This window comes from Ahaetulla prasina, chromosome 12 (assembly GCF_028640845.1).
Source record: "Ahaetulla prasina isolate Xishuangbanna chromosome 12, ASM2864084v1, whole genome shotgun sequence".
In the NCBI taxonomy this organism is placed as follows: domain Eukaryota; kingdom Metazoa; phylum Chordata; class Lepidosauria; order Squamata; family Colubridae; genus Ahaetulla; species Ahaetulla prasina.
Genome location: NC_080550.1, coordinates 6,782,667 through 6,809,038, shown reverse-complemented (window position 1 = coordinate 6,809,038; position 26,372 = coordinate 6,782,667). Strand labels below are relative to the sequence as shown.

Genomic DNA, 26,372 nt, shown 5'->3' with positions numbered 1-26,372 from the left:
CCACTATGGACCACTAATATGAATGTTTTAAAAAGATAAATAGGATTTAGTGCAATATAAAAATGCAAATAATTTTTCTGCGGACCGCTAAAATTTTCTCACGGACCACCAGTGGTCCATGGACCACCAATTGGTGACCGCTGCTCCAGAGGATGGTAAGAGGATAGGAAGGCCTGGAGGAAAGTTGTCCATGGGACGGACACAACTTCGCAACTAACATGAAGACTCAGTCTAAGACATAAATTACATTTATTTTCATTATCTCTCTCTAGCCATCCATCCAGCCATTCATTGACACACAGAACTTTATATCCATTTTATTATATTTGTGTACATGTATCCTTTTATGTCAACGTTTAAATATAGAGCACATATTCTACGCAGAGATTTTAATACGTTTTTAAAGAATCTGTACGAAAAGGTCTGCATAGATTTAGAAAGAAATCACCTATTTTAAACGAATTTTATGCATTCATAGGGATTTGCACACACTCTCAACAGGTGTTCCTCCATTTTTATTCTTTGCTTTTCAATTGTGCCTTGTTACTTTTATTATTATTATTTTTGGGGAGAAACAAAAGAAATCAAAGTATCCCCCAACAATGATCCTACAGTATAAATTATAAGCGCCGATTACGAATTATTATTAATATGCAATAGCGACACAGTCACATGGCCCCGCCCTCCCTCCGAATGACGTCATCAATGTGGGGGCGGGGGCAGGAGGAGTAGGAATGGTAACTTTTTACCTTTTAGAGCCTCCGCCCCCTTTTCCCTCCGCTCTTTCGCTTTTAATCCAATAGAAAGCGAGGTAGGTGAGTGCTGGGATAATCCGCCCAATCAAATCAACCGATCTCGGCGCGTACGGGGGACAGGCATCGGGAGGGCCTTTCTTCCCTTTTTAGCCACTCATCGAACAGGAACGTATCCGGCCAGCCAATCCAAACGAACTCGTCGCTACCGTTCAACCTAGCATGCTGGTAAGGGAAAAAAGATGGAAATTCCCTCCGTCTGACAGAAAGCGAGAGCGAAAGGGAAGGGGAACCAGTCGCAAGGAGCGACGCCTGCTCCCGCGTGTCCTGATTGGTTAAACGCGGGGACGGAGGCGGGACGGAGCGGGCGCTGGCAACCCAGCCAACGGGGTTAGGGTGCGCTCGGCGAAGCCGCTCGGCGAAGCTCCTGAGGGGATGGGGATGGTGGCGGTCGTCGCCGTCGCTCCCCTCCTTCCCCTCGGGGCGCCGGGAGGCGAAGAAGCCCCGCTGCGGCCTCCTGCGAAGGGAGGAGAGAACGGTAATGGCGGGAAGCGGCCGGAATCGTAGCCGGTCGGGAGCGGGATGCGCCGGCCATGGCGCTGAGGGGGGAAACGCGTCGCGGCGGGCTCGGTCCCTCCGCCCTCCTTCCTTCGGGGTCCTCTATGGGTCACGTTTCTCCCCCCACTCCCAAAAAAACAAAAGACTGCGGCGGCCGGCGAAGCGCTTCTTCGACATCGCTGCACAACAGCCCTGCGAGGTAGGCTGGCCTGAGAGGAAAAGCGGCCGGCCCGACTCGCTTGCGTGAGGGGGGGGGGCGACACACGGGGGCCCCTCAAATGGGGGCTTTGGGGGCGCTATTATTATTATTATTATTATTATTATTATTATTATTATTATTATTATTATTATTATTTTACTATTATTATTTATTAATTAAACATGAAACTCAGTCAACTGAACATTCAAAAATGCATTACAAATACCATTATCATTATTATCATTATTATTGTTATTGCTGTTGTTGTTATTTACTTTATTCATTAAATATGAAACTCAGTCAACTGAACATTCAAAAATGCATTACAAATACCATTATCATTATTATCATTTTCATTATTGTTATTGCTGTTGTTGTTATTATTTACTTTATTTATTAAATATGAAACTCAGTCAACTGAACATTCAAAAATGCATTACAAATACCATTATCATTATTATCATTATTGTTATTGCTGTTGTTATTATTATTTACTTTATTCACTAAATATGAAACTCAGTCAATTGAATATTCAAAATGCATTACAAATACCATTATCATTATTATCATTATCATTATTATTATTGCTGTTATTATTATTTACTTTATTCATTAAATATGAAACTCAGTCAATTGAACATTCAAAATGCATCACAAATACCATTGACTGGTGCTGATGGTTGATACGGGTTGCTGCCAGCATCCTAGTTGTTGTTGTTGTTATTAGTATTATTATTATCATCATTATCATTATCATCATCATCTTTATTCATTAAACATGAAACTCAGTCAACTGAACATTCACAAATGCATCACAAATACCATTGACTGGTGCTGCCAGCATCCTAGGTATCAACCAAGTACCTTCTTGAGATGTACGATGTTCCAAGTAGCGCCGTTTTTTGCAGTTCCGCTGGTGTTATTGCAGGAAGCTGCAGTTTGTTGATGTATCTTATAAAATTCTTGGACATCATTATTGTTGTTGTTATTGTTGTTTGAGACTGGTGGGAATTTAGTCATTCAAGTTCTAACCAAGGACCTAAGGATGGTTAAGGTTTGAGGACGGAAGCAGTTCCAAGCCAGGGTTTTGGGGTTTGTTTTGTAAAATTAGGTTTATATATGTCTGATGAATTCATGGGTGACTTTTGGGCCGGTCCTCTATCTCTCTCAGTCCAATCCTCCCCCCAGGGTTGTTGTGGTGGGGAAAAGGGAATATTGGGTATGTTTGCCACCTTTGAGTTATTTATAAAAAGCGATAAAGGCAGGCTATTTAATAAATTGATAGATTAGATCTATTTATCATCTATGTATTTCTGTCAGTTTGTGTCTGTCTATATCTATCTATCCAATCCATGTGTATCTGCCTATCTATCATGTCTGTCAGTGTGTCTGTTTCTATAGCTATCTCTATATCTATCTGCCTCTATCTATCTATCTATCTCTATCAATCTATCAGTCATCTCTCTCTCTCTCCCTCCCTCCCTCTATTATCCATCCATCCATCCATCCATCCATCCATCCATCCAATCTATCTATCCATCCTATCTATCTTATCTATCTATATCTCATTTATCTATCATCCAACCATCCTAGGAAGTCCTTTAAGTATCACTCAGAGGGTTCCAATCAAATTGGTATAATGGCAAATTTCTTTTCCCATAAGAATTCAACTTCGATCTGCACGTCCCAATATTTTGTAATTTTTTCCAATTGTTTTTCCTCAGTTCTAGCATGACCCAGAAAAGCAATGTCAACCAAACAGGTTTTTTTCTTTTTAGTAACTGTTGTAGCAGGCATGTGATGAACAAGATGCCTTTAGGATCTTAAAAGTCCCATAAAACCTTAACCTGTTGTTTCTCCAAAACCTTCCCAACTTGAGGATCCCAGGAAGCTGGTTTCCCCCCCCCCCCCCGCTACATTCAAATTCATACTTTTGGCAAAGTTTCCAATGAATAATTCTGCAAGTTGGTCATGTGGTTGCTTGAGGTTAGCTTGTGAAATTTTGCTGCAGTCTCTGATCAAACAGTCAGTTGTTTTATCCTTTTCACTACAAAGGCGACTGTTTGCTGTTTGTTTCCTGTTGAATTTTCACGTTCTTGCAATTAGTTGGCAAAGTTATTCTTCACGTTGTTATGATGGTGCTGGCAGCTGCTCCCCCTGACTATTTCCTTTAGGTTGGCTTCTCCATTATATAAACACACACACACACACACACCTTTCTGTGCTTGAGACATAGAGGGAGCTCCTTAAAATGTTTGGAATATGCTTTGTGTACAATTTCAGATAAAGTTTTCTACCTCCTCCCCTTGTCTTCCCTTTCTGGTTTCACTTTCTCATTTGAGGAGCCTTCTGGGTAGGTTGACAAAACTGCCTAAAGTGTGTGTGTGTGTGTGTTTATGAGAATATGTGTATATGTGCCCATTTGCCTGTATCTATCCATATGTGTACCATATATGCATAAATATATGTGTATATGTGTATGTGTGTGTGTGTGTATGTACTGTATATGTATGTGTGTTTCTGTGTGTATGTATGTATTTATGCCAGCCAAACACACATCATTTTTCATTTCATTTGTTTTCTTCAGGGTAATGAATCAAAAAAGGGGATCTAGTTTACTTCTAGCCAGGATCTTAAGATTTTTCACTCAGAAAGTTGTTAACTTTTCTATAGATATCCTATACTTAAAAACAGACAAAGGTTCTGTGATTTCATTCTTTTAAAATATTTATTCTGAAGAATGGTGGGTTTTTTTTTGGTGTGTGTGTGTGTGCATATCTATATTATAAAAATATTTCTTCTTATAGTACTTACATTACTTCAGCAGAGTTCTTGGGTTTGTCTTTTGCAATGAGGAAACAAATACTGAGGTCACAATATCACATAACAGAAAGAGATTTATAGGGGAATCACGATCATGCCTGTTCTGGAATAAAGTCTATCAAGTTCAGTCCTGCTTCATTGTGAGTTAGCCTGCACAAAACGGCAGCTGTATTGTGGCAGAAGCCTTTGTGGACTAGAATCTGTTTCTGCAACATAAGCCAGGATGGAGTGGCTGGTTTGCTCAAGCTGAAACTTCAGACTGAAGTGGTTCATGTCTTTATTTAGTGAGCTTAAATGTATATATGCAAGTCTTAAGATCACATGGAGTCTCTTTGCATAAGTCATACTGAACCACAAATTAGCAGTGAGCTGCAGTTTTCCCCACACTAAAAGTAAAACTTTGGTTAATAGTTCTTTGGGGAGAAACCAGAGTTTTATATCTGTTATTTTGTCTTTTCTAAATCATTATTTTCTGGTTCAAGTGTGTGGCAATGATAGTTTTTTCACCATAGACCAGTCTTGAAAGGTGCATTGAACCTCAGTTTTTACTGGTGGATGCTTATTTGTTCATAGCATTTCTATACAGTCAATTTTGAACAGATTCTGGGTGGCCTGCAACTCTATACAATCCGTAAAATTTTATGAAAATAAAATAACCACTGGATACGAAACAAACTTTGGTGTCAGAGTGACTTCTGCTTTCCCCCTTATGTGGTTGGATCATTTAGATAGTTGTGCTTGACATGGAGGAGAAAAAAAAAACTATTTTTTTTAAACCATTCTTTTGCCTCCCAGGCTCATAATTGAACCCTTTGTTTCAATTCCCTTTATTGATCTTTGGTTCAAACATTACACCCTAAGGTTCCTTCTTTTAATGAAGTTTGGAAGTTGGCTGTTCATTGCAGCTGTTAATTACTGGTGTTTTAAGTCTTTGTACCTCCTAGGCTTTCCGAAAATAACACTAGCCTTTCCTCAAAAAGTTTTCCATTCTCAATTACCTCTTTTTTTTCTTTCTATCCCTATTCCCAAGATTGAGGGGATGCTTCCATTTGTTTGCATACTTAAGAGGAAAAAAATACTGCTTTTGTGAAATGCTGGTGTATAATAATGTATTATTTGTAGTTCTACTTAAACTGAAAGATAAGTGATATGTGGAGTTTATTTTAGGTAATGATCAAGTGTCTCAATTCCAAATGATTACAGATGTGATTCTTCTTTTGCATCTTGACTTCTATTGGTAAATAAACTATGAAGTACATTGATGGCTTTCCAATTGCTTAATAGTTTTACAGATTTTTTTGTCTAATGTTATTTAGCTTGATTTTTATTTGGAAGCATATCTTCCTTAAGAGATTATTCTGATTGAATCAGGGTATAGACATGCTGCCACTCAGATATTTCCATAAATATTCATGATACCATATTTGCAAAAAATGTGTTATTCTAAGTACTACCTAAACATATATTTTTGTAATTTTTCCTCTATAGTCGGATTGTGAGATTAACAAAAGTCCTGCCTTACCTTTATTTTTCCCCCCAAAAAAATTCAAAAATGTTTTGATTACTAAAAGGGGGGATGGAAAAGCTCTTATTTGTGAGAGCAGCTGTCCACTCAGTTCAAGATACTAATAAGGATTGCAAAGCTAAAACCTACATGGTCAGTTCTGTGGTGGCGGTGGTGTGATGGTGAACCTATTAGTCAGTCAATTTTATTGTGCAGAGAAATTCTTCAGCATGACCTTTGTAGCTATCAAAACATGTTCTCATTCTTGCCAGCTGGATGTTGTCATAGGTCTATAAAAATCAGTGGTGATGCTTGCTGTCAAAAGTGTCTTGTTTTCCTGTCCTTTATTATTCATATTCATATTTACTCTTACTATGGTGTCCTTTAGCCTCTAATGATGTTTCCCTTTATTTTTATGCTTCAGGTCATCTATTCTGGATTTAGCTCAGTAGGACATGAATGAAGAAAATTAAGTCATTATTGGAACTGGAACTTTTTTTTAAAAAAAGCCCTCATTTACAATTATGCTGCCAACTTAAGTTTCTTTTAAAGATTCTTCTTTTCCATCTTTTTACAAAGCTTGAACCACAATGACTTCAGGTTTGTGGAGTCAAGAGAAAGTGACCTCTCCATATTGGGAAGAGCGTATATTTTATTTGCTTCTTCAGGAATGTAGCATTATAGACAAGCAGACGCAGAAGCTATTAAAAATACCTAAAGGTAGCATTGGTCAGTTTATTCAAGACAGGTCTTCCAGTGGGCACATCAGGAATAATCCTTCATCCAAAAGCAAGAAGCTTCAAGTAGGAATCAAGATTTTGGAACAGCCCCACGTGGTCCTGTACGTTGACGAGAAAGAGGTCGTCGATATAGATGAAAAACGAGCTGAGCTGCTGTTGGCCATCACCAACTGTGAGGAAAGATACAGTATATTTAAAAGCAGAAGCAGGCTGCGTAAGGGTCTCCACATCGATGTTGGTTCCCCAGTGAAAGTGCAGCTGAGATCAGGAGAAGAGAAATACCCTGGAATAGTTCGTTTTAGAGGACCCTTAATACAAGAGAGATCTCTGTCGGGTATATTTTTCGGAGTGGAGCTTCTGGTAAGGATTCTCTTTCCTTTTTTTAAATGTACATTGATGAAATATACTTTCTGGTATAGTTGAGCGTGCCATTCTGAAAACCCGCAAAGCGTTAGGTTTAATTCATTCATTACATTTGTTATCCCTGTCTTCCTTTTAGGATTGATGGATTGTGTGGGATGGTCCATACCATTTTATCCTTGCAACATAGCTGAAGTAGGTCATGTTGAGAGAATGCCCGCGTGCCAGGCATGAGTTGCTTTTATTATGAATATCTTTGCATAAATTTCAATTTCTCATTTTGCTGGATCCCTGCAGTTTGTTACGCTAAAAAATAAACTCTTTTATGGTGGTTCAGCACATTGCGCGAAACAGGTCTCTCTAATCTAAGGTCTTCTCTTGAGTTGCAATTTCTATCAAGGTTATGAAACTTGGGGCCTTCCTCAGCTCAACATTTGGCTGAACTTCGCAATTCATTTTTCTTTTCCTTTTGTAAATACAGGAAGAAGGTCGTGGTCAGGGCTTTACTGATGGACAGTACCAAGGCAAACAGCTGTTCAGATGTGATGAGGACTGTGGAGTGTTTGTTGCACTAGACAAACTAGAACTGATGGAAGATGATGACAATGAACTGGAGAATGACTATGCAGCTCCAGTTGACTCAATGCAGGTAGACCTTCCTCCTTTGGAGCTCAACTCCAGGGTTTCTGTGAAGATAGGGAAGAATATAGAGTATGGGACAGTTATATTCTGTGATGTCATACCAGGAAACGAGAGTTTAGGATACGTTGTTGGAGTGGACATGGTAAGAAACCAAGATTTTTATGATTTTTTGCATGTGTGTTTAAAATAGTACATGCAATATTGCTGGTGGGTGGAATCCTTAAAAGCTACTTATGCAGTTGTTGCCATGTGTAAATCACTCTAGTGTATTTTTTAGTATCAGATAAAATGTATGTTAATTTGCTTTTTGGGGGGTGGGATAATCATGCTTCTTGGATTACAGTATAACACCAGAGAATCTCCTCTAGGGCATTTGAATCTTACAGTACAATATTACTTTGTTGGGCAACAAACAATGAGCAAGATTACATATGATTTTAACAGGATTTTCTTATTGTTCAAAATGACTTGCCAAGTTTTTTTTTAAAAAAAATTGTTCTTGATTCTAATGATGAGCCTGTTTTATTGAACTCAGTTCTTTTCTGAGAAAAGTGGCGACGTATGTAGGTTTTAGCCTCTTGAAGAAATATAAAAAGACTGTTTGGGATGAATTTGAATTCCACCTCTTAATTTGTAATGCTCAAGAGCACTTCAATAATAGTACTTGCTATTCCTCACTTATGTCCTGAAGTTTGTTTCTATAATTGGAAAACATACAGTAGCTTCCAAGTAAAAATACTGAAATCAAATGTTCTACTTGGCAAAATATCCATAAGCATTTGATGTAGCAAAATGTTGTTTGCACACTGAATATAATGGGTTGTGCTTGCATAGCCTCACTTGGTTCCACTTAGAACTATGAAAGATCAAAACAGTAAACTTTCTCCTCAACCTTTCTATTTTCTCGGTAACCAATGAGAATGGCTATGTTTGTGTAACTTCTCTAATTGCTTACAAACTGGGCTTTGTACCTCAGTAATTGGCAGTTTTTTCTTAATAGCGACATGATTATTAGTAGACAAATTCTTTTGTGTTTCTGTCTGTGAGAGATGGGTTGCCAGCATTACAAGAATCTGCCTTTTTTTGTGATGGTTTGTGCTTTCAACCTTAGCTTTGCATTGCCTTTGCAAATTTTAGTAACATCTTGGTTTTCTTGAATGCTTTCAGCTGTTCTGTTGAGTTATAAGGATAAACATGTTATAAAATGCTTTTTAGGATAATCCAATTGGAAATTGGGATGGAAGATACAATGGACAACAGCTCTGTAGTTTTGCAAGTGTTGAAAGCACACTTCTTTTGCATATCAATGATGTTATCCCAGGTAATATTTTATTTTGATTTTGAGAAGAGTTTCCAGATTTTAGCAAGTTGATTAATGTCTGGTTCTAGTTTTAGATTTGATTAAAATTTGGCCTTTTGCAGTTCATTCTTAAAGTAGATATTTGAATGTCTACTATATTACTTGGTGTTGGGGTTTTTTTTGGTTTGTTTGTTTTTTTTGATAATGTGCATTTCCTTTTAATTCTGGAAATGTTTTCAGAATCTTTAAAATGTCATGTATTTTTTCCCCCCATAAACTCATTAAGAGATGCTACAACAATGCATTACAGGTAAGTCCGTGACTTATGACCACAACTGAGCCCAAAATTTCTGTTCCTAAGTGAGACAGATGTTAAATGAGTCTTGCCCCTTTTTACAACTTTGCCACAGTTATTAAGTGATCAGTGCAGTTGCTAAGTTAATATCACGGTTGTTAAGTGAATCCATTGACTTTGCTTGTCAGAAGGTCACAAAAAGTGGCTCACATGACCCCGGGACATTGCAGCTGTCATAACCATGAGTCAGTTGCCAAGCATCTGGATTTTGATCATGTGACCATAGGGATGCTACAACGGTTAGTGAAAAACTGTCATTTTTCCCCAGTGCCGTTGTAACTTTGAACAGTCACCAAAGGAACTGTTGCAAGGCAAATATATTTGTCTTAATGGGATGCTGGCCTTCTCAACTATTTCCAGATGATAAAGCTTAAGAACTGAAAGCCCCATTATCTGGCAGTGAATTTTCTACTTGAGAAATTGTCTTTGTTTAGTAGGATAGTGTGTGGGCTAGGCAACCGGAACAGTGTTGAATGGAAACGATGCGGCTGCAGTTCACATTTGTGAATAATTATGCATAATGATTTAAAGGCTGCTTAAGAACACTTAAGAAATAATGCATAAGGTCTCTCCAGGTGATTCTGTTTTTTTGCACAGCGTTTGTGTATTGGATTATGGGATTGTTACACTTCCTTTAAAAGGAATATGTTCTAATGATGCCCACATATGCTCTGATCAAAGAATTGGTGTTTGCAAGGGCTCGGAACCACAGGCAATCTGTTCTTTTCTCCATATTATTAGAGTGCCAGTTTTTCTATTCACAAAGCTTTAATAATACTGTAACCCCTATGCTGCATGCATGAGTCAGCTGCTTTGCATTGGAGGAGTACAGTGACTTGAACAGGATCTACTGAGATTAGCTGACTTGCTTAGCAAGAAACCATAGAATCTTGTGTTACTAGACGGCCCTTTTTCAAACTCGACACTGGCGATGAAACTATTTACTTGGCTGCATTGCCAAGGAAACTGAAATATATGAGCAGTCTTTGCAGCCAGCAGATCATATATTTCTAGGGAAAGGACAGCTGGATTAGGAGTCTTACCTTTTGGCTTGGTCAGGACAAAGACAGAAGCTTTGTAGATGTAAACTGAACCTAAGGTTTTATTGGCTGAATTTGAGATATATGAGATTCAGATAGGTGTAAGAAAACATTAGAATTGCTCAGCTGTATTAGTATAAAGATTTATTTAGTCTGACAAACTGTTCCAACAGTGGCCATCTGAGAAAGCCCTTATTTAATATTTAATCATTAACCATTTTTAAAAAAAAACAATCTTCCACATCCTTCCTGGAGAATTGTAGCTTATATTATAGTTCCATTATGACAGGTATTATAATTGAGGTATCATGTTACAGTTTGGCTTATCTCTACCTGTAAAATCTTATACATCAGGACTTTTAGCCCTCCTGAGAAATGTCTAATGTTTCTCCTATTTTTGATTAACGTTTTGAAACTAATACATTATATTGTTGTATAGCGTGCTCTTATACTTTAAACTCTGCTCTGTTTTAGAGGCCGTGTCTCAGGACAGGAGACCTCCCAAACTCGCTTATACTTCCAGGGGTGGTGGTGACAAAACTTTCGGTCATAGCAAGCCAAAGTCTACAGGTACTTTGACTCAACATTTCAGTGAACCTTACAGTGTTGTTTCTTAAATGAGGATTGCCATGTGCAATCTCCTTATGTTGCTATTTAAAGGCAAGTGTGACTACTAAACAGTCTCTCCATCAACATCAGTGAAGATATTTAATGTGTTCTTTATTGTGTTCCTTATAAAGGTTTGAACATATCAGCAATTTTAATTGATATCTATATCTATATATCTATCTCTATCTCTATCTATCTATCTATCTATCTATCTATCTATCTATCTATCTATCTATCTGGAAAAATAAATTTGCTATTATACCAATTATGATTGGAGTTCTCGGAGTGATACTTAAAGGACTTCCTAAATGGTTGGATGAAAGATAGCTGAGATAGATACAGACAGATAGATAGGTAAGAGAGAAAGGTAAGATAGACAGACAGACAGACAGACAATGGCTATGATGTATGAATCAAGAGTTTTGGGGATTTGGCGATATGTAATTTTAAACAGCCTACCGATGTTCATTCCTTCTAAAATATTACGTCTGAAATCAGTGACCCGTATGTGGTATTAATCTTGTGGACATTATTGAGAAAACAGTTTCTTTTTTTTTCTTTTTTAAATAATTTTTATTACATTTTTTCCTTTACATAACTCTAGTACATAGTCAACAGACTGTGTCATTTTTATATGTTTCGGATCAACATTCCATACGATATATACATTATATATATTCAATATCTAATCCTCAATAGCCTTAGGTATATTTCCAATTTTTATTTCTATTATCTGTCCAAGTACCATTTTTTCCAAACCACATAAAATTCTGAATCGTCTTTTTCTTTTAGTTCTAGAGTAAGAATTATTACCTGATGTAGCTTTGCTTTCTAAAGGGTACTAGGTGCATAGCTTGAAATGTAAGCTGCGAACAGAGCTGTTTGGTTAAAGGGTTCGGACCGTATGAAATCATGCAGTGTTGCAGTGATTGGACCCGACAACCTGTGGTTGTGTTTCTTCCATAAAAGTTGTACAGCTCTGAAGCAGTTTTACAGACTTTCCTAACAACATCAAAGCTTACTTGTGTATATTCTTCCCTTCTGACATGGCCTGTTTTTCAGGTGCACTCTCTGATCCTGGAAACAGAAACAGAACAGAATTTTTCTACGCTTTAAATGGCTCCTCAGTAGATTCCCAAGCACAGCCAAAATCAAAAAATACATGGTACATCGATGAAGGTAACAAATTGGATTTTGATCACAGATGTAGTAACAAAATACAACTAATGATGCAGAGAATTCTGACAACTGTATTGACCTATATTTTTGGATGCGCTCTGATGCATCCTCCCCCCACCCCAAACTGCAGCTTTCCTTGTATTGCTGCTTTGAGTCAAGATGAGCATGGTCCATAATCCACTACTTACTTCCACAATAGTACTTCACAACACTACTTCAGAGCAGTGGTGAAATCCAATTTTTTTTACTACCAGTTCTGTGGGTGTGGCTTGGTGGGCGTGGCAGGGGAAGGATGCTGCAAAATCCCCATTCCCTCCCCACTCCTGGGGGAAGGATATTGCAAAATTTCCAGTCCCACCCCACTCTGGGACCAGCCAGAGGGGGTATTTGCCAGTTTTCCAAACTACTCAAAATTTCCGCTACCAGTTCTCCGAACTGCTCAAAATTTCCACTACTGTTTCTCCAGAACCTGCTAGATTTCACCCCTGCCTCAGAGGAATTATTTTACACTCTCATTGGATTCAGCAACTTATCACAAACGGCTTTTGAAAGTTGCCCTTGACTTTTTTTTTCTTCTTTTTTTAAGCAATTCCTTGTAGTAGCAGTCGCATGGCTTTAAGATGATTGGGGGGGGGGGGGGAATCTAAATCTCTTTTGGTTAACTCCCAGTTCCTTAGTTCATGGCTGCAGTTTGTCAGATAACTGAAGACTTTTCCTTCAGCCCAGGTTTTATGGTAATTTCTCAGTCATGGTAGAAAATGCCCAACATTGCATGACAGCTTGATCTTACTCTGTTTATTAAACCAGTTGGGTTGCAGGCAGAGCGTGCAAGAGGCTTATAAATAGTAATGTGCTATTATACCAGCTTGTGACCTCATGTACTGAGCTTTGACTCATGATTTATTTATGTGTCTTCAGGAGACAAGTTGGTGAATGTGTCCTTTAGGGCCTCTCCGCCACTGATTGTACGAATTCACGAGAGGTGTAGATTTCATTTTCGTTTCCCGGTAAATCTTCGCTTCCCGATTATTAAGATCTAGAGCACTGTTTCCCAGCAACTATGCGATGCATAGACTTCAACTCCCAGAATTCCCTAGCTTGCACAATGTAGAATAGCATTTTTAAGCAAATAGCTTAAAGTTGACCAATAAGCCTTGATTTTTAAATAGCTGACACCAAATGCACACTAACCCTTGAATATTAAATAGTCCTTAAATGTGTTGAATAAGATGGAATTGCAGCTTCAAAGGTTTTTATGTTCAAGATTTTTTTGTTGTCACATCAGCTGTTCTGCTGTGCCCAGCTGCCATAGAGTGTAGGAGTCTGAGAAAACTTGAGGGACAATACCCAATTTATTTGGATCATGTATTAAGCTCTCATGATATTCTGTGTGAACTTGGAATGAGTCCAGGATACCAGTTTTTTCCACCCAAGTTTGGAATTGCTGTCACCTGCTGTAATCTATCACTAAGAAACTTTGTAATAATTATTTATGAAGTTTTATTCGGTTTGCTGATTGGTATAGCAGCAGAAGCTCTGATTCTTGGTTATAGTCAGTGGTGGGATTCAGCCAGTTTGCACCACTTCGGGAGAACCGGTTGTTAACTTTCTGAGCAGTTTGGCAAACTGGTTGTTGGAAGAAATCATTAGGGCAGAGAACCGGTTGTTAAATTACTTGAATCCCACAACTGGTTATAGTCTTTGATCATAATATTAGTAAAATCTACCTGTTAGCTCATTGTGCTTAGCAAGTGCCAATAAACCGTTTTAAAGCAATTTATTCGTACATGAGAGAATCTAGTCAGAGAAAGAGAGAGATTCCAGCACATTTTACTCATTTTTATGTGAAAAGTGCGTTACATCAGTTCAGGTACCTTAATAAAAGTCGTAATTTGTAATCTGTGGCGGTTTCTTTGCTTACCTCCAATTCAACAGTGGCTGAAGATTCTGCAAAATCACTCAACGACTCCTCTTCTGGCTTTGGAAATTCTTCCCCACCGCTGCAGCCTGCCCCGTCAAATAGTTTATCTTCCGAAAACAGATTCCATTCCCTGCCTTTCAGCCTAACCAAGATGTCAAGCACCACCAACAGTTCTATATCGCACAGCCCCCTCTCCTTATCTGTTCAGTCGGTTATTGGAGAAGGGACTTCCGGGCCAACCCAGGAGAGCCCACCAGCCACAGTAGCCCCCATCAACATGCATGGCCTCGAAGCTGGCTCTTTAGCGGAAGTGAAAGAGAATCCTCCCTTCTACGGAGTCATCCGTTGGATCGGGCAGCCGCCAGGGGTCAACGAAGTGTTAGCCGGGCTTGAACTGGTAATTACGGTCAGATTTGCAAATCTGTGGGCCAATTCTTGTCCATCTCTACCCTGCAGGATCTTTCCTGGCTACAGCTTGACTCTTGACGTCAGGCCAGGTGGAAAACATACTGCCAGGCTGAAGCCAGCTCAGAATTCTGATATACGGATAGCCTTTGAGTTACGACCGTAAATAAGTCTGCAGTTACGGTTGTAAGTCATGATGGTCGTAATATAGGTCTCCACGTGATCAGACCCAATTTTAATGATTTTTTTTTTGCAGCCGTTGTTAAGTGAACCCGTCGTTAGCTACAAGGCAATTTTTGAAGGAAATAAAAGCTGGTTTCCGGCAAAAATGCCTGAAATTGTGGTCATGTGACGGCAGACAAACAGCCATAAATGCAGGCCAATTACCAAGGGCCCAAAATGTCACATGATTGTGTGTGTGTGTGTATGTCTGTGTCTGGACTTTGGAACTTCAAAGCCGAGTCGTAAGTCACGTTTGGGTCCATTGTAATTCTGAACAGTCACTGAATGACTGGTTGTAAGTCAAGGACTAGCGGTTCTAAGACCCATTGTGCTAAGTGGGGAGGGACGGAGGTAACTAGGGACACTACATCAAAGGAAACCGTGATCTCACTAGGAGCCATGTTTAAGCTTCGTGGTTTCATCAGAAATTGTGTGGATGATATGAGTGTGCTGTTCGAGCGTTGAGTCGGGAAGCGTAAGTGTTGTGACCGCCATTTAGCTAGGTTATACGGATGAAAGTGTCTCGTATCACTACAATTTCTATAGGTGTGAGCATTGACCGAGAAGTGCAAATTTCTCATTTGTTTTTTTCAGGAAGATGAATGTGCAGGTTGCACCGATGGGACTTTTAGAGGGACTCGTTACTTTACCTGCGCACCAAAGAAAGCTCTTTTTGTCAAACTGAAGAGCTGTCGACCCGATTCCAGATTTGCTTCATTGCAGCCGGTGTCCAATCAGATTGAACGTTGCAATTCCTTAGGTGTGGTCTACCTTTCTCTCTCTCTTTCTCTGTCCAACTTTGCTTTAATTCCGAATTGGGGGGGGGGGGGAAACCATTTCTAACGATCAAGGAAGTTGTCTCTGTGTGTGTGTGTGTGTGTGTGTGTGTGTGTGTGTGCTTCTGGCTTTAAGCTTGTATATATGTGCACATTTGTGCGAAATAAGTCAGAAGTGGGTTTTAGCAGGTTCTGACCAGTTCTGGAGTACCGGTAGCAGAAATTTTGAGTAGTTCGGAGAACTGGTAAATACCACCTCTGACTGGCCCCGCCCCCATCTATTCTCTGCCTCCTGAGTCCCACTGATCGGGAGGAAATGGGGATTTTGCAGTATCCTTCCCCTGCCATGCCCACCAAGCCACGCCCACCAAGCCATATCACACCCACCAAGCCAAGCCCACAGAACCGGTAGTAAAAAAAATTTTGAAACCCACCACTGAAATAAGTGTACATGTTTCTGTCAAAACAATGCTGGTCACTTTGCTAGACTTCGTATTGGGCTTTTGATATTTCCATTGTGCTTGTTGCTAATGTGGGATTATGAAAGAGTATAGATGTAGCTTTAATTTCCTGATTTGTTTTTCAGCTTTTGGAGGCTATCTCAGTGAAGTTGTTGAAGAAAACACTCCTCCAAAAATGGAGAAAGAAGGATTGGAAACAATGATTGGAAAGAAAAAGGGGATCCAGGGTCATTATAACTCCTGCTACTTAGATTCCACCTTATTCTGGTAAATAAAAGAAAAACTCAGGCATTTCAAGCCTAAGATGAAGAAAACACACAATATGCATTTTTAAAATTCAACGAAGTTACACAGAACCTAATGGCATCTGCATGATATTTTTGTGAAATGCCCAAAATGTGATCAATATGACTGTGATGGTCATATCTGTGAGGACTACAAGAGGTTTTTCAGTGCCTTCGTAACTTTGAATGGTCATTAAACAGGGTAGTCATTAAGGGTGTATATTAGGGACATAATATAAGTGTCCAGATCTTAGTTTACAGTTTGGGGAAAGCATTATGTTTAAGTGACACAATCAAAATTAATAACTACTTCTTGTCCTGGATTTTTTTTCTCGTTCCAAGTGTTCCTTTCTATTTCTTTCTCTGCTGATTGAGCCTTTGGTATTTGATATGTCTCATATTCTCTTTTCTAAGGCAAAATTGTCTGAAATTTGACTTAATTACGGTGAGCTTAGCTGCTGGCAAGGTTCAGATTACACTTCCAAAACGTAAACACTGTTCCTGGAAACAGATAATTGTTAGAATCGCACAGAATCCGTTAAAAACATCCCTTTCTACAATAGATTTTGGGACAGTTCTCGACCTGAAGATGGTTTCTCCCCCCCCCCCCCCGTTTTAAACTTACTTTTTTCCCCTGCTGTTTCAGCCTGTTTGCATTCAGTTCTGTTTTGGATACAGTCTTGCTTCGGCCCAAAGAGAAGAATGATGTAGAATATTACAGCGAAACTCAAGAACTGCTACGGACAGAGATAGTAAATCCTCTTCGAATGTAAGTACAAATGAGCTACCTGTGATGCATGCCAGCTTTGGTGGGAAATATCGAAAAGCTTCTACAAACAGGAAGATGTTTGAAATGGTTTCTGGAAGGCGGGACAAGAAGCTTGAAAATCCCTGCTATGGTTGACTACTTCTGGCCCCTCTACAATTTTTAACTGGTTTTTAACCTCTTTTTGTTTATTTTTCCTTTTGGTTTGCGGGCAGCAGATCAAGTGGTTGTAGATAATATTTGGGACTATGTTGCCTCTTCAGATTCTGCCTCTTGGGGGCTCGGTGTGCTTTTTCAGACTTTTCATCTTTTATCTTCTAGATACGGATATGTGTGTGCCACAAAAATAATGAAGCTGAGAAAGGTCCTGGAAAAAGTTGAAGCAGCATCAGGCTTCACATCTGAAGAAAAAGGTAAGTTCATTCGTAATATTGTTAATGAGGAAGAACTGAAAGGATGTTTCATGTTATTAAATGTAAGTCTAGATAAGATCTTACCAGCACCACAATAAACCTCTTTTTGTTCATTTGGTAGCCCATCCTTGTTTTAAAGACTGTGCTTAAAATAACAGATTAATGATTAAAGACAAGTGTCAGATCATCCCAGTTATGTGGTTAAGAGTTCACATTTTTAATTGCTATTAAAACCCACGTTTTGAGGCTTGGTTTCTGGCAGTGTTTTGTAACTTTGTATTTTTGCTATTATTCTTTTTGATTGCCTGTGCTTTGACACCCTGACGAAACTCTCTCTTTTTTTTCAGATCCAGAAGAATTTTTGAATATTTTGTTTCATCATATTTTAAGAGTAGAACCACTCTTAAAAATAAGGTAAACCTAGTCCTTGGCTCACACAAGAGAAATTTTAAAGCCGCAAGAGTTATTTTATTATCTATAATTTATAATCTTGAGGATAATTTCCGACAAAAAGTTATGGCTGGGAACACCCTGTAAACATCTCCATTATTTTTAATTGTGTTTAGTTTTGTAAATTGTGAACATTTAGCTATGCCTTTATCCTGAGAACTTGGGGATATTTCAAAAGCTTTTATTGCTGTTTCATCTCACTTGCTTAACTGATAAATGTCAGTTACATCTCAACCTTGTATTTGCTATAATAGCATCAGGTGTGGAGAACTTGTGGTCAGGTCAGTGTTGCTAAATTACAACTTGCAGCACTTATCTATAGACTCAGTCTCTCTATATAAATATAAATTCAATAGTTCACAAACTGGTACATATCAGCTGTTTAACTTTTGAAATAATCTCTTTATCCGTTTAGGGAATAATTTAGTCCAGAATCAAATCTGGGTTGGTCACTGGGGCCAGAGCAGGGGTGAAATGTTCCCGGTTAGGACCGGATCGGCTGATCTGGTAGCGATGGCGGCGGGTGGTTCGGAGAGCCGGTAGCAAAAATCCATCTCCCCCCCCCCCATGCCCCACTGAGCCCTGTGATCGTTGGAGCCTTTTTTGTTTTACTTTTAAAAACATTTTTTCTACAACCTCTTCAGCTGACAAGGTTGTAGAAAAAAATGCTTTTAAAAGGCTCTGAGGATCCCAGCTGAGCCGCGTGATCGTCAGAGGCTTTTTTTTTTACTTTTAAAAGCATTTTTTTACAACCTCTTCGGCCAAATAGGTTGCAAAAAAAATGCTTTTAAAAGTAAAAAAAAAAATTGCGCACCACAGCGGATGACCCTCCCCGTGCGCTATTCTACTTACCGCATGCCTCCTTTTGCCGTGCACTGCGCAGGTGCACCTCACATTTGGTACGTGGTGCACACTGCGCATACATGCACAGCGTGCATGTGCAGCCAGCGAACCGGTAGTAAACTGGTTCAGTTTTCACCACTGGACCAGAGGTTTAGTTTTCTGAGCTTTTAGACTCGTGTTGGAGCCTATCTTCAGGGAACTTTTCTCTAGCAGAATGTGTTATTTGATATAAATATATGAATAAATAATTTACTCTTATATTTATAACTAAAGGTTTGGAAAGGAAAATCCAAGTGATCTGGCTTCTTTCCAGATGTAGGAATCGATTGCTGCAGGATGCTGCTGTAACCCTGAAGACAAATCTGGTTGCAGTAGCAGATTGTACTTTTGAAAATCAATATCAGGTGTCCCCAGCGTCAAATATACTTATCTCTCTCTTCTTAGATCGGCAGGGCAAAAAGTCCAAGACTGCTATTTTTATCAGATTTTTATGGACAAGAACGAGAAAGTTGGAGTGCCTACCATACAGCAGTTACTGGAATGGTCTTTCATCAACAGCAATTTGAAATTTGCAGAGGTTTGGAGAAAGAGTCCTCTTTTTATAGTTTTACCAATCAGTGCACATTTTGCTGGCTGCGGTTGATCAGCTTTTGAGAATCTGAAGCATGCCACTGTCTCCACAGTCGTTCAATAAAATCTTAATTGATTAGGAGGTGACTCTTCATTATGACGGATGAGAGATTTGCTTCTTCAATAAATACCAGAAGAACTTCCTTGATGCTTTGCTTGAGCTATTTGTGCAATAGCTCAAGCAAAGATGAGCAGGGAGCTCAACGTATCCAGATGTTCCTCAGCTTAAATTGACTGCTGCATTGTGTGAATGACTAGTGGAAAAGGGATTCTGGGAGTTGTAGTTCAGCATCACCTGGAGGCCCATTAGTTTCCTTCTTGCTTTAGATCAGACTGTCAAACCTTGGCAACTTTAAGACCAGTGGACTTCAACACCCAGAGGCTGCAGAATTCTGGGAGTTGAAGTCCACGAGTCTTAAAAGCGGCCTATTTGGACACCCTTGCTTTAGATTTAAGTCAAAGATAGGACTAACCTATATGGCTGATTATATGTATATCAAACTGTAAGATCTTTTTGGTTCCTTGCTTTTGAAAAAGCTATTTTTTAACTTTACATCACGGGCAATCGGGATTTAATATACTGAAACAGAGAGAACGAAGTCTCTTGGCTAAAACATATATCCTTTTTCTGCTGGGTTTTACTAGGCCCCATCGTGTCTGATAATTCAGATGCCTCGATTTGGCAAGGACTTCAAAATGTTCAACAAAATTTTCCCTTCTCTGGAATTGAATATCACAGACCTGCTTGAAGACAGTAAGTTTAAATATGCTTCATGATAGTGCGATAAGACTGAATTTTCAGTTGAAATGAATTCCATGACATTTGATGAACCTGGATACTTCATCAATAAAATGAATCGCCCTTCAAAATAATGCAGAATGCAGTTGCTGTGGACCCTAAAAATCTTGTTTCAATGCATATACATAAATATAATCAGGGTCTGAAATCTTCATTGCAGACTTTAGCAGAACCGTACCAACGGTTGACTCCAAGACTGCTCCAGTTTTGTTCGTAATACCTTTTCTCAGCTTTCTAAACTAAACAAGTTCTGACTTCCATTAGGAAATAAGGGTACAGATATCCTAACTCTTTAGGAAATAATCTTTTACTAGCTTGTCTGCGGGCTAATTTATTCTGTTAGGATTTTGATGGAATGTGTTTAAGTTGCACACCCACTGTATCAACACAGAATTTTTTAAATTTTTTTTTAATTTGCATTTATATCCCGCCCTTCTCCGAAGACTCAGGGTGGCTTACACTATGAATGAACAAGACTTAATTTCTCCAACAATTCCTGGAGAAATTGTGAGGGGTTCCCCCCCGCTCCATTCAGCTCTTGTTTTCACCCGTTCCTTCCTATCTGCCACACCTGTTCAATTCTCAATAGAAAATCTAGAACAACTCTAAACTTGCAAATACGACAGGACACATTCTTTAAATTTGAAATATCTGTGCACGAATGGAGTGAGCTAATTTTTTTTTTACTCAAAAGTTTTATTTTCTATTTTTTTTAAAAAAACAACAAAACGGAGATGTGGGTTCTGTTTATTCAGAATGATAGCATCCAGTACAATGGGTGTTTTTCCTCTTGTAAAATGCAGCCCCGAGGCAGTGTCGTATCTGTGGAGGACTTGCGATGTATGAATGTCGAGAATGTTACGAAGATTCTGACATTTCCTCTGGTAAAATCAAGCAGTTTTGCAAAACTTGCAATACACAGGTAATTTTTTTCTTTTCTTTCCCAAATGTCCTAAGACAGAGGTCGGCAACCTTAAACATTCAAAGAGCCACAGAGGTCCTAACCAGGAGCCCTCGTTCAATTCTGGAGCCAAACGGAAGTCCTATATCCCCATCATAGTCTCCTCCTAGCACAGCGTCCTTTTTCCTCTATCTGTCCTAACCAAAAGCCCTATTAATTGTGGAGCCGACCAGCAACAGGGAGCCACAGTAGAGGGATGAAAGAGCCACATGCGGCTCCAGAGCCGCAGGTTGCTGACCCCTGTCCTAGGATTTCGTTTTTGTTATTGCTGTCTTGTGTGAGAACTGGGTTCTTTCAGAAATGGGCAAGGATGTAATTCCCTTTGCTAAAAGTTTCTCCCCTCCATCCCATGATAGGTTCATCTTCACCCCAAAAGGCAGAGTCATAAATTCAATCCAGTGTCACTTCCGAAAGATTTACCAGACTGGGATTGGAGGCACAGCTGCATACCTTGTCAGAAGATGGACCTCTTTGCTGTTCTTTGTATAGAGACAAGCCACTATGTGGCTTTTGTTAAATATGGCAAGGAAGACTCCTCTTGGCTCTTTTTTGATAGCATGGCTGATCGGGATGGTATGTATTCTCTTTTGTGATGTTTCAACTACTAGCCTGGCCCTTAAATTAATGAACTTCTTAGGATTTAACATCTGTCGTGAGACAGGTCATAGTTGAAGCTACATTCCCCAGCCTTTCAATCATGGCATCTACATTTGAAACCTTGTCAATGTTCCCCAGATTGTAGGGCACCTTGCTGAGAAAATCTAGGTTAATGCTGTAGACTAAGGCCAGGGAATTCCAAAAATTACATCTAAAATGAAATTGGATGGTGGCAGGATATGGAAAGTTGAAGGAGACAATATAATAGAATAATAGAATTGGAGAGGACCTTGGAGGCCTTTTAGTCCAACCCCTTGCTCAAGTAGGAAACCCTACTCCATTTCAGACAAATGGTTAATCCAGTCTCTTAAAAACCTCCAGTGTTGGAGCACCCACAACTTCCGCTGATTAATTGTTCTCACTGTCAGGAAATTTCTCCTTAATTCTAGGTTGATTCTCTCCTTGATTAGCTCCAATCCATTTTTTCTTCTTCTGCCTTCAGGTGCTTTGGAGAATAAGTTGATCCCCTTTTCTTTGTGGCAACCCCTCAAATATTGGAACACTGCCATTATGTCACCCCCAATCCTTCTTTTCCTTAAAGTAGACAAACCTGGTTCTTGCAAGTGTTCTTCATGTTTTTGCCTCCAGTCCCTTAATTACCTGTGTTGCTCTTCTCTGCACTCTTCTTTTTGTGAAACTCACGTGGTATATTCCATAATGGATAATTTTGGACACAGGCTGGAGATTTAAGTTGGCGTGAAGCAGAATGCTTCTTACCGGGGATTACATATAGATGTCATCATCTCCCAAAGGAGCTTTTTTTTTTCAAGAGGCAACTGGACTTTCTAGTTTTTCTTTGAAGATGTTTCGCTTCTCATCCAAGAAGCTTCTTCAGTTCTTGGATGAAAAGTGAAACGTCTTCAAAGAAAAACCAGAAAGTCCAGTTGCCTCTTGGAAAAAAAGCACCTTTGAGGACAGCCATGACCTGGATGCTTGAGAGTCTCCATAGACATGTGGTCATCTCAGAACAACATAGTTTGGGCTGTCTTATTGTCCTGCTGGGGTAATCCCGTGTCCTGCCTTCTTTTCTCTCCCAAGGAGGTCAAAATGGTTTTAACATCCCTCAAGTGACTCCGTGCCCAGAAGTTGGCGAGTATCTGAAAATGTCTCTCGATGAATTGCACTCTCTGGACTCGAGGAGAATTCAAGGCTGTGCGCGGAGGCTCCTTTGCGACGCTTACATGTGCATGTATCAGAGCCCTACGATGAGTTTGTACAAGTAAGACATGGAGGACTCTCATGAGAAATGAGCCTCTTGCCAGGGACTAGAACTGTGGCCCAAGAAAGCTCAATGGAGCTGTCGGCTTCTCAGCTTGTGCGTCTGTTGCTGGCAATGGATGCTTCGAAGGGTATGGAAATCAAAGAACTAGAGAGAAGAAACAGCTATTTTGACAGAAAGAGGGAATGGTGCGGTGTTGTGTTGCTAAGACACTCAAGTGTTTTCGCTCTTGGACACTGTGTGTGTGTGTGTGTGTGTTTAAATAAAAAAAAGTCTAAATGAAGTGATTGTAATGTTTAGGTTGTGTTTCAGAGAAACTGTTTACATAGACCGAAGATTACATCCCCTCTGGAGCCTTCTGTTGATTCTTCTGATCCTGCACAGCCTAAAGGAAGAGGACTATATTTGGGGGGTGGATGGGGTGGTTGTATGTTTCCCAATGTTGTATCCATCATGTCTGTACGACCAGCCTTATGACCTTGGCATCAAGGGTCTTTTGCTTCCTATTTTGACCTGGAATAAGTTAAATCACAAAACCCAAAACATCACTGAGTTGAGTGTATCAATGCAGATATACGTGATCAGTTCATCAGTCCAGTCCAGCCCTGGACCAAGAATTCTCATGGTTTTCTTCGAAAGCAAATGGGTACCTTCCAGGAAAAGGAAGAATAAGGATCTTGCAACCTTGCAGCAGTACTCGGAATGGCCCCCCTTGGCAAGATTTGCCTCCCTTGCACAACTTCCTGAATCCTGTTCCATGCGCTTGATGTAAGGTCATTTTGGAAATGTGTGGATGAACCAGTAGGACGTCTTTCCATGGACATGCCCATCTTCAAGGCTAATCCTGAAAGGCATTAATTCCATTGCTGTCTTCAAGCTTGATTTCCATAATGGAAGAATCCTGAAAACCTGTTTCTCTCTCTCTCTCTCCCTCTCCCTCTCTCTCTCTCTCTCTCTCTCTCAATGAGTTTTGGCAACTTTTTCAGCATGTATTCTGCATGCCTTAGGGAAGAATCTTGGTCAATTTTTCAGAAAGTACCCAATTACTTGGAAGGTCTGAGGCTATTCTCCTTTCCTCCAGTGACCGGGTGGGGGGAGACCCTCTGACAACTTGCAATTCAGTGTGGTTAAAAAGGGGATGAGATCAATTCATATCAGTTCGAGAGCTGTCGTAGAGATCATTAAAAAACCCCACTCCATTACATTATCTTTCTGTGTTCTGTTAGGTAATAGCTTATGGGTTTGCATGCTTCTGCATCGAGAGGGCAAATTTGGATTATGCAAGAAATCCAGTCTTCTAATAGATTCGTTCCACAGTTCTGACCGAAGGAATATGAGTCAAGCTTAATCCCATCAAGATATTCTTTGCTGTTTCGCTATCAGAATAGGCTGCCTTTTATCGTTATAGTTGATGAGCCCAATGGGACTTTTAGGTACTGTATGTTGATTGGATGGATTTGACATTGTCTTCAGGTCTACGACAATTTGCCACGGACAACTCATCACAAACAACTTGCCGTGGGATAAGAGCTACACTAATATTGAAGAAATAGTGGAATAGAATCATTAAAGAATGCCAAAGGAGGGACAAAATGAAATGTGAATGACAACAATTAAAATATTTTTTAAAATTTATTTTAATTAACTGAATTGTTGATGTGTTCCGTGGCGAGTTGCCCATGGTGAGTTTCTTGCATCGAGTTGTCCCACTCCAGTGTCTACAAAATAGGGTTGTGAGAGCAATAGTCAGCATATCGTGCATTTGGGATAAATATACCCCAAAGACATCATATGTAATAGCATGTTTAAGACCACAGTTGCTAGTTGTTATTGTGTACTTATTTTTTTTGTCTCAGGGAATGCCTTGGAAATGAAATCTGTTGTCTATTAAATGGAAGGCAAACATTGTATTTTTTTTCTTTCGGTTTTGTACTCACACATTTATCATCTCAAAGGATTATATTGAGCCAGTGTGTAGTTAAATCATTTGACTTGCTGTTCAGTACATGGCAAAACATTACTAGCTTGTTTGAAGTATTCAATGTCGTATTGAGTAATTTTATGAACTGTAGCTGCAATAGCTTTTCTGCAGTATGGAAGAAAACCTGCTATCGTTGCCTTAGCTACATTTTGAAAACAGTAGCTGAAGGCATGTGTGAGGTGAGGAGAAAACAAACAAACCCATGAATGATCTAGAGACGGATTGTACGTTATGAAGTAGATCTTTTTTTTTTATAAAAAAAAAACAAAATTTTAGGATGGATGGTTGGTGTTGAATGTAATTAGTCTTCTAAAGCTTTTTTCAATGGTTTCTAATTGCACAGCAGGGCTGCCAACTCATTGCATTAATTCTCATTTGTGTAACTTGTGATTGGATGCCCTTCTTGTTTCTACTTACCCTGCTTTTCCTTTGAGCATTCGTGGGAACCTCAGAAGATAGTTGGGAAATTGTGGTTTGAGAGCTCCAGTTGCCTTGGACTGAGAGGGAAGCGGCAATCTTGATGGACCAGCAGGATGAAAGAATGTGGGCAGGTAATGAACTCAGTGGAAAGAGATACCGATCAGAAAACAAGCTGCGTCTTTTTGTCAGGTTGCAGGGGTGTGGAGAATAAGGATTGGAACCCATCCCTACATCATCCAAAGTCATTCTTGGGTCATCTGAGGATGCGGACAAAAGTTTATAGGGAGGCGAGATCTGAATAAAACAACAGGGTCTAGAAAGCCGGTGGCCAGCTGAATCTTGGGAACTTGTCTCCCTTTTAAATCAAATCACATCAGAGGTGGTGTATGAGATATGGTTCGGTGGTTTTGATAAATAATGATAAGTTTGCTTCCTGATGTTGCAATCGGAGGGGAAAGTCTTCGCTGGTGATAGATTCTCCCTTTTGAATGTGCAGTGCAGTAAAAACAGACGTGGCAATTGCTCCCTTTCCTGTCCCTTTCTATTTCCTCTTCTGTTTCATCCGTTGTGATTTTGGCATTTTTGATACCCCTCTCTAAAAGGTCTCCAGCGGTACTATGAGAAGTGAACTTTTAAGCCATGGCCCTGCAGAAGCAACTCAACAGAAGTGAAAATCGTTTCATTTCTGAGATCATGTTTTCTATGTCCGCACAGACTTTGGTGTGTAAAGCAAGACGTTATAAAAGTGTCGCCTTTTCGGTTTCCCCAGGGCTGGGATTGTCATGAAGAATAGCGCTTGAATCAATATGAAAGCTGGATTGGATTTTTATCTTGACCTGAACTGCCTCTTTCGAGGTTTGGGTTTTATTTATTCTGCCATTGTAACAAACTTAACGTTCTGCATTGGCTTGCACAATTTTTAGAAGAACAAGAATAAAGGTTTTGTGGTTTTGAATGCCGTTGTCTCCTCTACTGAGTGTCTCAACTGAGAGCTTAGGAAATTTTTCAGATTGCATGTGTGAAGCCTTAATTTCTTCAGACGAGAAAAGAAATGAAACCCTATATTATTTCTGTACTAATATTTAATAAACCCATCATTTTTG

General features: G+C 39.5%; 1 protein-coding gene across 5 annotated transcripts; it reads left to right on the top strand.

The window, feature by feature from the left end:
• Positions 1 to 1,127: 1,127 nt before the first annotated feature.
• On the top strand, positions 1,128 to 26,372 carry CYLD (CYLD lysine 63 deubiquitinase). 5 transcript variants are annotated; one of them, XM_058155178.1, is made up of 17 exons: positions 1,130 to 1,290; positions 6,261 to 6,936; positions 7,418 to 7,585; positions 8,794 to 8,899; positions 10,748 to 10,843; positions 11,945 to 12,061; positions 13,997 to 14,379; positions 15,204 to 15,369; positions 15,972 to 16,113; positions 16,777 to 16,899; positions 17,218 to 17,309; positions 17,657 to 17,723; positions 19,047 to 19,179; positions 19,878 to 19,986; positions 20,835 to 20,953; positions 21,349 to 21,565; positions 22,688 to 26,372. In XM_058155178.1, exons 2-17 carry the CDS (start codon positions 6,427 to 6,429, stop codon positions 22,870 to 22,872), a joined length of 2,733 nt encoding a protein of 910 aa, XP_058011161.1. In that variant the 5' UTR covers positions 1,130 to 1,290; positions 6,261 to 6,426; the 3' UTR covers positions 22,873 to 26,372. The 5 variants fall into 5 exon arrangements, with proteins under 5 accessions (XP_058011163.1, XP_058011161.1, XP_058011158.1 ...); XM_058155175.1 differs by having other exon boundaries at positions 7,418 to 7,720; XM_058155176.1 differs by lacking the exon at positions 1,130 to 1,290 and adding an exon at positions 1,301 to 1,509 and having other exon boundaries at positions 7,418 to 7,720.